This window comes from Phocoena sinus, chromosome 7, assembly GCF_008692025.1.
Source record: "Phocoena sinus isolate mPhoSin1 chromosome 7, mPhoSin1.pri, whole genome shotgun sequence".
Taxonomy (NCBI): Eukaryota; Metazoa; Chordata; class Mammalia; order Artiodactyla; family Phocoenidae; genus Phocoena; species Phocoena sinus.
In genome coordinates, this window is record NC_045769.1 from 60,833,390 (window position 1) to 60,846,987 (window position 13,598).

Genomic DNA, 13,598 nt, shown 5'->3' on the forward strand with positions numbered 1-13,598 from the left:
ATAAAGAAGATGTAGCACATATATACAATGGCATATTAGCCATAAAAAGAAACGAAATTGAGTTATCTGTAGTGAGGTGGATAGACCTAGAGGCTGTCATACAGAGTGAAGTAAGTCAGAAAGAGAGAAACAAAAAAAACAAACAAACAAACAAAAAAAAAAAAACAAAAAAAAAAAAAGAAAGAGAGAAACAAATACCATATGCTAACACATATATATGGAATCTAAGAAAAAAAAAAGGTCATGAAGAACCTCGGGGTAAGACGGGAATAAAGACACAGACCTACTAGAGAATGGACTTGAGGATATGGGGAGGGGGAAGGGTAAGCTGGGACGAAGTGAGAGAGTGGCATGGACATATATACACTACCAAACGTAAAATAGATAGCTAGTGGGAAGCAGCCGCACAGCACAGGGAGATCAGCTTGGTGCTTTGTGACCACCTAGAGGGGTGGGATAGGGAGGGTGGGAGACGCAAGAGGGAAGACATATGGGAACATATGTATATGTATAACTGATTCACTTTGTTATAAAGCAGAAACTAACACACCATTGTAAAGCAATTATACTCCAATAAAGATGTTAAAAAAAAAGAAATATTTAAGAAAATCCCTACCATCCCAGCAGTAATCAAACAAACATGATAACAATACGATGGAAAATAAACACATAAACATATACAAGTATATATACAGACACATATATATAAATGTATACAAAATGGTCATGCTAACCAAGGCTGGATGTAACAGGCATGCTCAAATACTCTTGATGGCAGGATAAAAGTCACTGAAAATAAATTTGGTCATATTTATCAAGAGCCATAAAAGTTATCATGGGAAAACTTTTTCTGGGAATTTATCTTAAAGAAGTGATTCTCAAAGTATAGTCCAGGGATGAGGTAGATCTAGACATTCTCAGCGAGTCCATGAATTCAAAACTCTCTTCATAATAACACTAAGATATTACTTGCCTTTTTCATTCTTATTTCTCACAAGGGCACAGTGGAATTTTCCAGGAACTACATGATGTATAATGACACCATTGTTCTCACAACTGAGAGAATGCGTACTTGTAGGACTGGAATTTGGGGGTGATTTTGCACCTTATTCTCACACTTTTAATAAGCAGACCACAGAGGTCACCTCTAATCACAAAGCTTCAAATCAATCCCCCTCACTCTTGTCTCTAAAGTACTGATGGCCATTATCATTTACATCTGGCAGAAACCCTAGTTTGGAAGCAGAATGTCTGTATGAGGGAAGGAATAATTACACTGGGAAAATTTTACACAGACTAGTAAGGAACCAACATATTATTCAATCGTAGAGCCTTAGCACCGGGCAAAGATGCCAGCCAGGTACATGTAGAAGCAGCAAGTGCAAAGCAGCAGAGTGGATACCAGAGCCTGGAGCTGGAGGACAGGGGTTCTCGGGAGATTCATCTGGGGAGCTTTAAGAAGCTATGATGCCCAGGCCCCACCTTCTAGAGATGCTGGCTTCACTGGTCTAGAGAGGGCCCATGCACGGGAATTTTCTACTAACTCCCCAGGTAATTCTAACATGGAACTAGTTTTAGGAATTACAATTATAAATGAAAGATAACAAAAAGGTTTTCTTGCCTTTCAAATAATGTATTTTGATACAATATGAACTTTTGCCTATACTTTATCCTTTTCATTCACATAACTTGTGGCTCTGCCTTCTTGAATTTGCAAACCGAAAGGCAAGGACGAGGCACTAAATTTTTCAACTCATAAGGCACCTAATATTCAACATTAACTTGAACCACTGCTGTCAGCAAGGCAGGATTTCAGTAAAGGTACATTTATTTTACAGACAGGTGGCCTAGGAAGCTGGAGAGCTTTCGAAAAGGGCATTCAGCAAAGTTGGGTTAAACCAGGAATAGATCAGAATTTCAGGCCAGAACACTCAACCACATCAATAGCCTTCAGAAGGTCTGTCTTGCATTTATCGGTTTAAGTTAGACAGCTCAAAACATTGAGGTCAGTGAGATCAACCCCAGGCAAGACTGCAGGAATTCGGAGCTGCCGACTTTGGGACAGGATTTCCTGCTGCTCCTTCCTCGGTGTCAGACACCCTGCCCCAGTGACTGTGCCCTAACCTCTCCGCAGTGGCCTGTAGACTACACAGGAGTGGAATTTGGCCTGATGAGAGGAGGAAAGTCCCATGACCAGAGGGCTCCTGACACATAAAGAGCTTAACGATATCCCCAGCGCATACCATGTGTTCCTTCTGAAAGTCTCAAATTCTTAAAAGTTTTCCCAACTAGAACTGCCTTTGCCCTGGGGACCCGTTAAACCTCAGAACAGATTTCTCCACACAATGACTGAACAATAAACAAAACACAAAGCCAGGCATTTGGAAATACAACACATGACACCCTCAGAGGGCAGGCAGACCCCTAACCAAGCCCGCCCAGGGGTGCAGGACAGCAGGAGAAGGCAGCAGGCATCACAGCACAAGTGAGGAAGCCCTGCCTCTTCTGTGTGGTCAGTCCCTTGTGACAAGCCTGTCTCAAACACTGTAATTTGGTTAACTGACCCCAATCCTTGTGGGAGGCTGAAAAACAGCCTTGTTAGCCACACAAGAATTCACCAGATCTCTTTGTCTTTGGATGAAATGATAGCCTGGGTGGAAATGAATCTCTCCCTGCCCTCCGCCATATGTCCTTCAGCACCCTGTGTCTTACCTTATGGGACTTTTCAGTTCGTCTGATATCAGGGTGATTTGTGTTTATGCTTGTCTGTTTTCTCCACTAGATCGTAAACCAGGAAGACAGATGCGGTGCATTGTGCACCTCCCCGTGGTGGGAGCCAACTATGTTTGTCGAATACGACAGAAGCTTCTAGAGATGAAATTTTCAAAGTGGGATCAATTAACATTGAGTCGAACAGCGCTTTAGCAGGCATGCAGCCTAGCAGGTGAGCTGAGACAGTGAAGAGGGCCACTGCGAGATTAGAGTGCGGGGAGAGGATGGGGGGGGGAGGTGTCAACAGCGTGCAGGTAAATGCACAACCAGGGGAAGGATTTCAAAACCTCCACCAACAGCGACTCCTAAAAGACGTGAGGGACCACTGCACACTCCCGAAATGAACACCCGAAGGAATACCAGCACCTTGCCAGCAAGCCCACCCGCAACATCTGGGCATTCCTGGCACCTGCCAGCCAAGCCTTGATCTGTTCAGACCCCCTGATCATCTTCTGAGAAACAGTGAGATCACAGCTTTTGGAGCTGGCCAGACTTCAAGTCATCAATAATGTAACAGAATTCCCATAAACACTAAGGACTTCATAGAGTCTGAGAGCTGCAGGCAAGGTGCCTACCAGGGCATCCAGAGGGTGAAATACCAGCACTCTCAATCTGTTTCCTTGCCCCAAATTCATTTTTAATAGATGCCATTCACCATATAAATACATACATTCAATATTAATGTGATAAATGTAACTCTGCCTACTTATGAACAAATATCTTTATCTCCTAGAAACGTTTAAGATCATAAGGCTAAACAAACATATCCTTCACAATTAGAAAAAGATGAGCCACCCCTCCCCCCCCACCCCATAAATAAAGATGCAATCAAATTATGTCAGTGCCGTGGTACATATTTAGGTCTGGTGGAACATACTTACAAAAGCCAGAGATGTTTTAGAGTATAATTCCTAGGACTAAACTGCCAACGGTGACATATAATACCTCCCCACTAAAGAATAGAAAAAGACCCATTCTAACCTGGTAGGGCATACGTCCTTCTTTTTCTTTTTCTCAGCGTTCTCAGACATCCAGTGAAGAGCTGTGCTTTATTTGGACGGCAAAATGCACCTTCATCGCTGATTATTTCCTGTTAGTATCTATTACTGTTAAGAGGATCTCAGTCCAGACAGAAAACCGGGGCTGGTGGTTCTTCAGGAAAGCTCAGGCCGTCAAAGGCAATAGGAAAAGACTTCCTATATATACATATATTATTTTTAACTTTACTTATCTCCTAGTAACTTCACTCCCTTCCTTTCTGGATTTGAATCGTTTCAGCATCCCATGGAAAAGCTTGAGGACAGAGGAGTGAGACCCTGGGGCAGACGTGAGGTCCAAGTCACCGGAGCAGGCTTCCGGCTCGGTTTAAAAGAAGCAGAACAGTGAGGAGAGAGGCAAGAGAACCAGCCAACAGGATGTGTGTGGCTGGAGTTCCTGGCATGAAGTCTTGGCTTTCATGTTTATTTTTGGATGTATTTTTCTTAGCCCTTTGATGCAAATTTCTGGCCTGGGAAGTAACCCTATGGTACAAGCTCCAAAGTTGCCAAAAGTTAAGTACAGGCCTCTGACTTGGGAGAAAGCAGGTCCCTTGGCTTTTAGGTTCCAGTTAAGCCTCAGATGAGGGGGTGGGTCCCTGTAACATTAACAGGCAGGCCAGGGGCTGCCCATCTGAGGATGGGTCATGCAGTTCAACCTCAATACCCAGGGCCACTAAACATTTACTTGAAATACCGGTCTACCTTGAAAGCCTAGCATTCATGCAAAAGTGAAACAACCTGAAACTGTCTGCATGCTAAATGAAGTATTAAAACCCACCCAAAGGGCTGCTGAGATTTTTATGTTCGAAGATACTATGTTTTAAGCATTGGGCTTTAATTTTTTTGACAGCCCAAGACAGACAGGAACATCAAATCTATTCAAGCAGGCACAGATGCCTCTGAGAGGTATATTACTCCAATAGGGTTTTTAAAGTGCATCAGCAAAGACCAAGCTGCTGTAATTTCAATAATTCCTATTCTCATAGTGGCTTGAAAGATTATTAATGGAAAAGGGCTTTTTCTCCCTGCATAGTCCAAAAGAGGCAGTAAACAGAAATAGCTACAAAGCTTTTCAGTCCAACAACTGCCAACGTATCTGGTAGAATCGAGAAATAAAACACCGAAAATTAGGGAATAGAGATAGATGTGAAAATATTTCTTTGACAATATTCACTACTCTTAGAAATATTCTTGTTTACAAATTGTATTCTTTTCCTAAGGCAGAAACATGCACATATTTCTTATTCTTACCAGTTTATATCCCAGAAAGCATAAAAAAATTTTTCGGTCAACAATATTTATTGAGGCCACAGGCACATTTGGGGAATAAACTCTATGGGATCAATCATTACATCCGAACAACGGTTCTCTGTGATATTGTATGTCCTGGTTAGAATAAAATCACAAGAGCTTCTGGGTAACTATTACAGCTAAGAAACCACTTTTATTGTGGCATGGGTCAGACTACAAATTTAAAATAATTGCTTTTATTTCTAAAGACTCTAGTTTCATTGTTGTCTTTAAATTTCAAATAATTCATTCACAAGTGTGTATTATTTTGCACTTGCTCAAACATAGCCCACAGTGAAGGAAAGTTTTTGGCCAGAATGACGTTCATGCAATTGGAACACAGGTAGTAAAACATAGCCCACAGGGAAGGAAAGTTTTTGGCCAGAATGACGTTCATGCAATTGGAACACAGGTAGTAGATCACTAGTGCAAGGACCTCTCAGTGGTGTCTTTTATGAGTTTGATGGAGAATGACTTTCCAATCTACTTCTCTGAACACACTGGACTCATCTCCTCATACAAGTCCATGTACTTGGCATATTCCACGTAAAGATGACAAGACATGCTGCAAACCTAAAAGCATCTTCATCCACGATGTTAGACAGAAAGTCAGGGAGCAAACAAAAAACACTCCTTGTCGTTGTTCTAACCACTGGAAACATTAGACTATATTTGCTGAGAAGAAATTCATGGAATTGGACAGTAAATCCGTATTTATTTATTCCAAGAGCCACCAGCAACCATAGATACTCATTAACACTTGATCCAAGATTATCACGGCTTAAAACTCCCAAGCCTACACTTAACTGCTTTGCCATTTAACTTCCTTACTGAGGGTATGCAATGCCACTAGGGTCAAAGAGTTTCAATTACAATTCTCAAGAACTAAAAATGGTACTCCAAAACTTTTAAATTAATTTTTTCTGAATGAAATTCAACAACTTTCTCCTCTCTCTCACTCACTCTCCCTCCTGAGATGCTATTGAAAAGTGAGATGTTTTATACCCTAGTTAATATTTTTTATTAAGTTCTAATATCAAAGAGGCATGAAAAGAGGGAAGCATTATTGACCAATTCTGAATAAATTTACTGTAATTCACTTAAGCTAAGAAAATATGACCTGACTTTGAGATGGAGATCCCAGCTCCCTCAAATATGATCATAAATTGGCAACTGAAACATGGAAAGGAAAGAGGAGAGCAAGTTTTCATTAGGAAAGATATAGGGTACAAAGAAAAGCATCAAGCTGCTTCCTCAGTTACATCTTGGGGAATATTTATTTTTGATACATTTATATAGACAACTGAAATAATGCCTCTGGTCACATTTATGACAATAATTTTAAAAAATACCCTGGGTGCTACCAATTTGACTTACAACATAAAGCAAGAGGACTGGGGATGAAATTGAATAGGATTTCAAAATCTCAGGTGTAGTTCTCTGGGTGTGTATCTGCAGAGAGCTGAGGAAACTTGCCTTTGGTCAGGAAAGGAAGCAGGGTTACCTAGCTCTCTGTTGCCATTGAAGTCTCAAGTGTAAGATTTAAAATAGCCTATTCGTTCAGCCTATTAAAGAGCTACTTGTAGACTGTGCTACCTGTTAGTGATTACACACCGTAATTTTCCTGGTTAGAAGTAACTCAGATTCCTGGTCCTTGTCAACAACTTTAAGTGACATCAAAGGCATAGATAAGGAGGGAAACCTCAATCTAGGAGTGCTTGCCACACCATGGGCCCACCATGACATTCCTCAAAAGCAAGCAGGCAAATGAGATGAACGTGCAAATTTAGACCCATGATTCAGATGATCTAACTTCTACCGTGTGGGAACTATGGCCTAACAGTGAGCTCCTTACCATGCTGATGGGAGAGGCAGGATCCAGCTTAGCTTTCTGCTGCCTTCTTTCTGCCATTTCATGGTTCAGTGAGGCTTCTACCTGAATCCTGAAGCTATGTCATCCTTCCCTTTTGATATTTGGCTACCAGATCTAAGTTAAACTTCAGCTGACAGCATGAGCTTGGGTTTTAATGTTGCTTACAGATATTATGTACCAGTGTGATGAATGGCTGAATTATAGACTCTGTTATCTGACATAATCAGGAAATAGGTGTTCTGGTTATCCAATATTTTGCTAACAGATTAGTGTTACATATGCCATCAATGGATCACCTCTATTCAAAGAATAGAAATAGAATTCACTTAATGATAATGATATATTATACTCTGAAATAATATTATTGACTTGCTATTTTCTCTCTCCTCCAAGTAGAGCAGAAGCCCTGGCCCAGAGAGCAGGAGCCCTGTCAATCTTCTTCACTGCTATAGCCAGACCTGATACACAGGAGATTCTCACTAAGTATTTGCTGAATAAATGAATAGTGGAATAAACATAAGTCAATTTTCTTTGCTCGAGAGGTAATTTAGAATTCCACAATTTCTTCAGATCATCGTGTACAGTATATGCACAAGTGTGCCCATTAATAAAGTTCTGGTTCACACAGGTTGCAAGGTAATGGAGTTCCTTGCATTCTCACTTTAGCCAGTTAAAACGTTGATGGAGCATCTTATTTGTACTCTGTGCTTGGTTGCATGAACAGGTAAATAAAAATGAAATATCTTACTAATCTCTTGCTCACTATGAGCTTCCAAAACCCAACCGGTAAAATAAGAGGTCAGTCTAAAAACCCTCTCCATCCTTTTCAGCTCACTTAAGTCACTGACAGAGAAGACCAGAATCATGCTCTGAGGTTACAGATGAGGGGTTGGACCCACGGAGATACAAAATCACGTGGCAAGGTTTGGGATGCTAAGGACCACCTTCAACATCAAGAGCCCCATTTAATAATTTTCCTCTATGGGAAATCTCTGTGAAAACCAGCCCTAAAATATACTCAGATACAATCCAACCAAGGGATCAAACAAATCAAACCAATGCATCACTTACAGTGAGGCATCCAGACATTAAGAGCATCCTAACGTACTCAGGATCACCTTTGACTTCTTGCCGAAACTGTTTGGCTTGACCTAATAAAACATTTAGCTCTAACTTCCGTTCACAGGAAACCCTGGGGTAGGGGTACAAAAAAAGATACCATGAGAAAATGATCAGACAAACCTTGAATTTGGGAGAAACTGACCTGGCCTTTTTAACAAGTCAGTGTCATAGAGAAAGAGAGACAGAGAGAGAGGGCGGGGGCGGGGTGGGGGGTGGGGAGAGACTGACTTAGACATAACAATCAAATGTTAACACATGGTTCTTTATTTGAGTCTGGTTTGAAATAAAACAGATATAAAAATACTTATGGAATAAATGTATTTATTTCTGGATATTTATGGGGAAATTTGAACTGTGGACTGGATATAGATGACATTAGTATATTATCTTTAGTTTTGTAGGTGAAATAATGGTATTATGGGTATGTAGCAGGATATTCTGATTTTTTGGAGAAATATGCTAATATATAGGATGAAATGTCATGATGCCTGTCGTTTACATTAAAGTGGCTCAGCAAAATCAGATGAAGCAAATATGTTAACAACTGCTGAACTAGGTGGGAGTGTATAAGTCGTTCATTGTATTATCCTTTTTGATTTTCCGAACGTCTGAAAATTTCTTAAATAAATTGTTTTTTTGGCCATGCCACACAGCATGCGGGATCTTAGTTCCCTGACCAGGGATCGAACCCATGCCCCCTGCAGTGGAAGCACAGAGTCTTAACCACTGGACAGCCAGGGAAGTCCCGAAATTTTTAAAAATAAATTTTTAAAAATGTTCACAGGTAGCAACTTCTCAGGAACTTTCTTCGCAGCACTGAGGCCTCCTAATTAAAATAAATTTTTAAATATTGCCACAAACCATCCTCCACCAGCAACTTGAATAAGTCATCACAGACAAAAGCAGTTATAATGACATACATCACAATTGGAGTCATTTTTGTTCTTAAACCAGTCTTCCGAATTTTCTTTTTGGAAAAGACTTTTCAGCTCACCTTTTAAATGAAAAGATCCAAAAAGCGACTTATTTGCCTCAAGTTTGGTCCCTTTTAATTGACAGAAAACCTCTCCGCACACACCTCATGCAAACCTACTTTAGCTCTGCCTTCCTAAAACTCGCTTTTGTCTCTGAACTTTACAGAGCAGTTGGAGCTCTTTAATATTTTCTAAGAGGAACATTTCAAACAAGTAACCCTGCAATTTATTCACTACTGCCAAGAATAAAAGTAACAGGTTTCACCACCAAGACCTTCCAAGGCTTTGCAGGACTTTCAAGGCAAAGCATCACTCATTCACCTACAGGTTTGCTCCCTTAATGCATCTGTCATTTGTTTGGCTCTGGAGGAAACTATGTGATTACACAAAATTCTTTTTAGATCAGGTTTAAAATCTTAGCCACACTGGGACAAGTGGCGAAGCCTGCCAGCTCGATGGGTTAACGCTTGGACGTACTGAGCCAAGGACAAAGATAAGGAGCAGCCACAGGTAAAAATCAGAAGCTTGAAGAACTGAAAAGGAATGAGCGTAAAGGACGCAAGGGCCTTTCTAAGCACTCCATTTACCATGAATGCGTGTAAGATGATTTCTCCCCCATCCTTCTTGTAAATGAGCGTGGTACCCTAAAGGGCGCCGGTAAGCAGCGGGAAATGCACAAGCCACCAGGACCAGCTGCCTCCATCCACTGCTGTGCTATCCGTGCATTTTGAAGTTGGCAAGTAACCAGCCATCTTTACGTCCCTCGTTTCCCATACCTTATTACAGGGCACATCATTTTTTAAAGCATTTAAATGAAGCAGATGTTAACCCCATTCATTCCACTTTCCCAGGGAACATGTCAATGATGATTTTGAAAATGCCAAAGAAAATGTCAAAGTATTTTGTTCCCCGGTTAAGAACACATCTGTGGAATAGGAGGGGGGAAATACATAAAAACACTCTATACATAAAACACTCTATGGTCATTCAAGAAATAATTATAATGTATGTCAAACCACAGAAAATTGAGCAAGCACTACATTAAAAAAAAAAAAAAGGAAAGACATCTTGTGTCAAAATGGCTTTTTCATTCACTCATTTCAAAAACAAGTTTTGAAAATTAAATTCCATCCACCGGCTCAGAACAGAGCACATTAAGGCTTGACTCTAATGCCATCATCCATGTGGCAGCTCTCTTTCTTTTCTGCAACCACGTTAACTGACAAAGCAGCCTTGGGGCTCACCTCCCATAGTGCCTTGAAGTCCTTCTGCTCGATGCGGAGAAGTTCACTGCTTTCCCTCGTAACAATTGTCGCATGGCGGGGAGTGTTGTCCAGAATGGACTCTCCAAAGGCTGTCCCAATCCCCAGAGTGCAGATGGTCACTGCATCCTGAGAATCCAAAAAACTGGTCATTAGAAAAGCAAACATTTTGCCAGTGGATGAGTTGTCTTTTCTTTGAAGTATATAGTTGACCCTTGAACCGCGGGGGAGTTAGGGGTGCCAACCCCCAGCCCTGCACACACACAGTAGAAAAGCTGAGTATATCGTGGTTCCTACACATCAGCAGATTCAACCAGCCACAGATCATGTCGTACTGTAGTATTTACTATTGAAAAAACTCCGCCATGAGTGAACCCGCACAGTCCAAACCCGTCCTGTTCAAGGGTCAACTAATTTCTATACAATATAACAGTCAATTCACTTGCACAGTTCAACAAGTTTTGACAAATATATACACCGTGTAATCACCACCCAAGGCAAGACAACATTTCCATCACCCCTGAAAGTTCCCTCGTGCCCCTTTCCAGTCAGGACCCTCCTTTCAGAGGCAACTGATGCTCTGATTTCTATCACCGTAAAGGAATTTTGCCAGTTTTAGGACTTCACGTAAAAGGAATCAGACAATATGCCCTCTTTGGTGTCTGGCTTCTTTTGCTTAACGTAACGTCTGTAAGATTCAACCATGTTGTTGCGTGAATCAGTAGTTTTTTCCTTTCACTGACGAATAGTTTTCCATTGCAAGGGTATGCCCCAATGTGCTTATCCATTCTCCTATTCGTGGACATTTGGGTTGTTTCTGGTTTGGGGATATTATGAATAAGGCTGCTAGCAATCTTGTGCACGTCTTTCTGTGGACATGGTTATCTTTTTCTATGACTACTCGCTCTTAGAAAACGGGGGAAATCGTTTGAAGATGAACTCAGCTTTTTTAGTGAGAGAGTACAGTTAACGATATTTAAATAAGAAACCGGAACGGGGATACTGTTATGTCAGTCTGTCTTAAAGAGATGAGGAAACTGAGGGTCAGAATGGTGGATTCACGAGGCCCGAGTTCACACAGATAGTAAGTAACACAGCCGGGTTCCAATTGTGACTATCTGACTACAGATTCCCAGCTTCTTGTATCACGCTGCCCCCCTCAGCCACGATAGAGTAAAAGCAGCACCCAGTGAAGTGCTGTGTGGCCAGCTGATAAAATGTCCTGAATCAATGATTTAAAGGTGTAAGGTGTACTAAGAAAGTAATTTCCTTTCTGCATGCAACATGGGCGAATATTCTTGGATTTAATCCTAACTAGTTTCAAGTAATTCAGTCACTCAAGATCACCTGGACGTTAATTTTGCAAAAGGTACTATCCACTAAGGGAGATACACAAGGGTAATCCTGAGTTAGAAAGTACAGTTTTCCTTTCGTGCACCTAATACACGATAACAGGCAAATGTTATTAAGATCAAGTTAGTGACTTTGTAATCGCATTACTAACACAAATGCCCATAAGAACCCAGTTCCCTGAACCATAGCAAGTTGCTTCTGCACAGATGTTACCATTTAAAATTGTGTTCAGGAAAATAAAATCAATAATATCTCAGAAGAGAATGAAAGATCAGGGGGAAACATAAAAATGGCCTGTTAATAAATTTTCCAGAAAGGCAGCTGTTAACAAACTCAGTCAGAAAAATACTCCCAGGGCTGAAATATCAATACCCAGCATGTCAGATACTTCTGAGTAATTTTCAGGTTCTAGTAAAGACACAAGATGGATTATGATAAATCACAGACTTTCACAAATTCTTTAGACTACGGGTTCGCTTAAAGATCCACTAGCCTACTTCATTTTTTTTTTTTAATCATCTGGACCCTTCAGAAAGAATCCTCTTAGCCTAATTTATACTTTCCAGTGTAAATTTCTATTTTAAAACCTGACAGGGATGAACCATACGTATTACTACTGCCACTATCCATGTAGCTCAATTATCTACGATTAGCTACAAAGTATAATGCACAAGAACTATGCAGATCTGTTTTTCGTGAGCTTGCTGTAGACTTTTACGGAATAAGTTGTCTTCTCCATCTCTCATCTCCTATCCCCGACACCTGTCACCATGTGTCACCAAAAGGTATACAAAGACACAGCCTGTGAAGGTCAGTCGCGTGAGCCCATCTTCTTGCTAGTGAGCAGCTCTTGTAATGATGACAAAAGACAAATTATTCTTGGGTTTCCCCTAGAGAGTTTAACATGACACCTGCCTGCTCACACGTAACAACACGTAGTCATGCTAGTGCTGCCAAGTGCCCTCCTCAGTGTATGTAGCTCCGTGCGTCAGGACCTCTGTGCAGAGGGGCACCAGCCCCCGTCATTCCGTCCAGCACCTGGGCTTACTCCCAGTATCCTGTGCTCTCCCACCAGAGCTGAGTGTGGGATCCGACCTGTCTTCTTCTCCTCCTTCAGACCCCATCCTCTCAAATGTAAGGACAGGGAATCACAAATACAAGATATGGTTTTGAAAGTAGGACTATAAAACCTCACCTGAAAGAAGCGTTACTTGCAACTTCAAACTTGACTTTCAGCAGACTCGGTATTTTTAGGACAAATTTACTTAGAAATCTGAATGGATCTGGGAAGCGTGGATTGGGCAACTGGGATAATTGGGCACAGGGAAGAAGAAAGTCCTAAGAAGAACATCTTCACCCTGAAGATGAATCACTCCCTTTATAGTCCCTAGGGGCGAGGCCTTGTTTGCATTTGAATTCCAGGCGGGGACTTGCAATGTGCAGTAGAAGATAATTACCAAATAAAGACATTGACATTCAAATGTCCTCTCAGGTGGCAGAACCAATATGGTTGCTCAGTATGTATCAATAAGTTGAAAGGCAGGATAAATGTGAGCCCCGGGAATGTGAGTCAGAGGAGCCGACACACTCTTATTTTAGTGCACGCTCCCAGCTCACCAGATCCCTGCGGGTCAGAGTTCCAAGCCTGAAACCCTGTGGAGATGCTTAAATGCATGCCTTTGCCTGCAGCTGCAAGCGCCCATCTCTGAAGGGAACACCACTATTCCTTTAAACTCACACGTCCTCTAGAGATCTGCTCATGCCTCGATACTGACTAGACAGGCACTATTCAGACACTTATTTTCTGCTCAATTGCTGACTAATGTTCAGAAAGGTTACCTGAAAGGAAATATTTACAGTGAGGAAGACTGAAGAAAGCAATCGGCAAGGACTGTGAAACATCAACAGTGAAGGA

The 13,598-nt window shown here is 41.3% G+C and overlaps 1 protein-coding gene across 1 annotated transcript in view; it reads right to left on the reverse strand.

The window, feature by feature from the left end:
- Window positions 1-13,598, reverse strand: part of RAPGEF4 (Rap guanine nucleotide exchange factor 4) — a 337,054-nt gene that overhangs the window by 250,486 nt on the left and 72,970 nt on the right. The window contains 1 exon segment of the mRNA XM_032638316.1: window positions 10,313-10,459. Within this exon segment, the coding sequence (XP_032494207.1) occupies window positions 10,313-10,459 (147 nt within the window).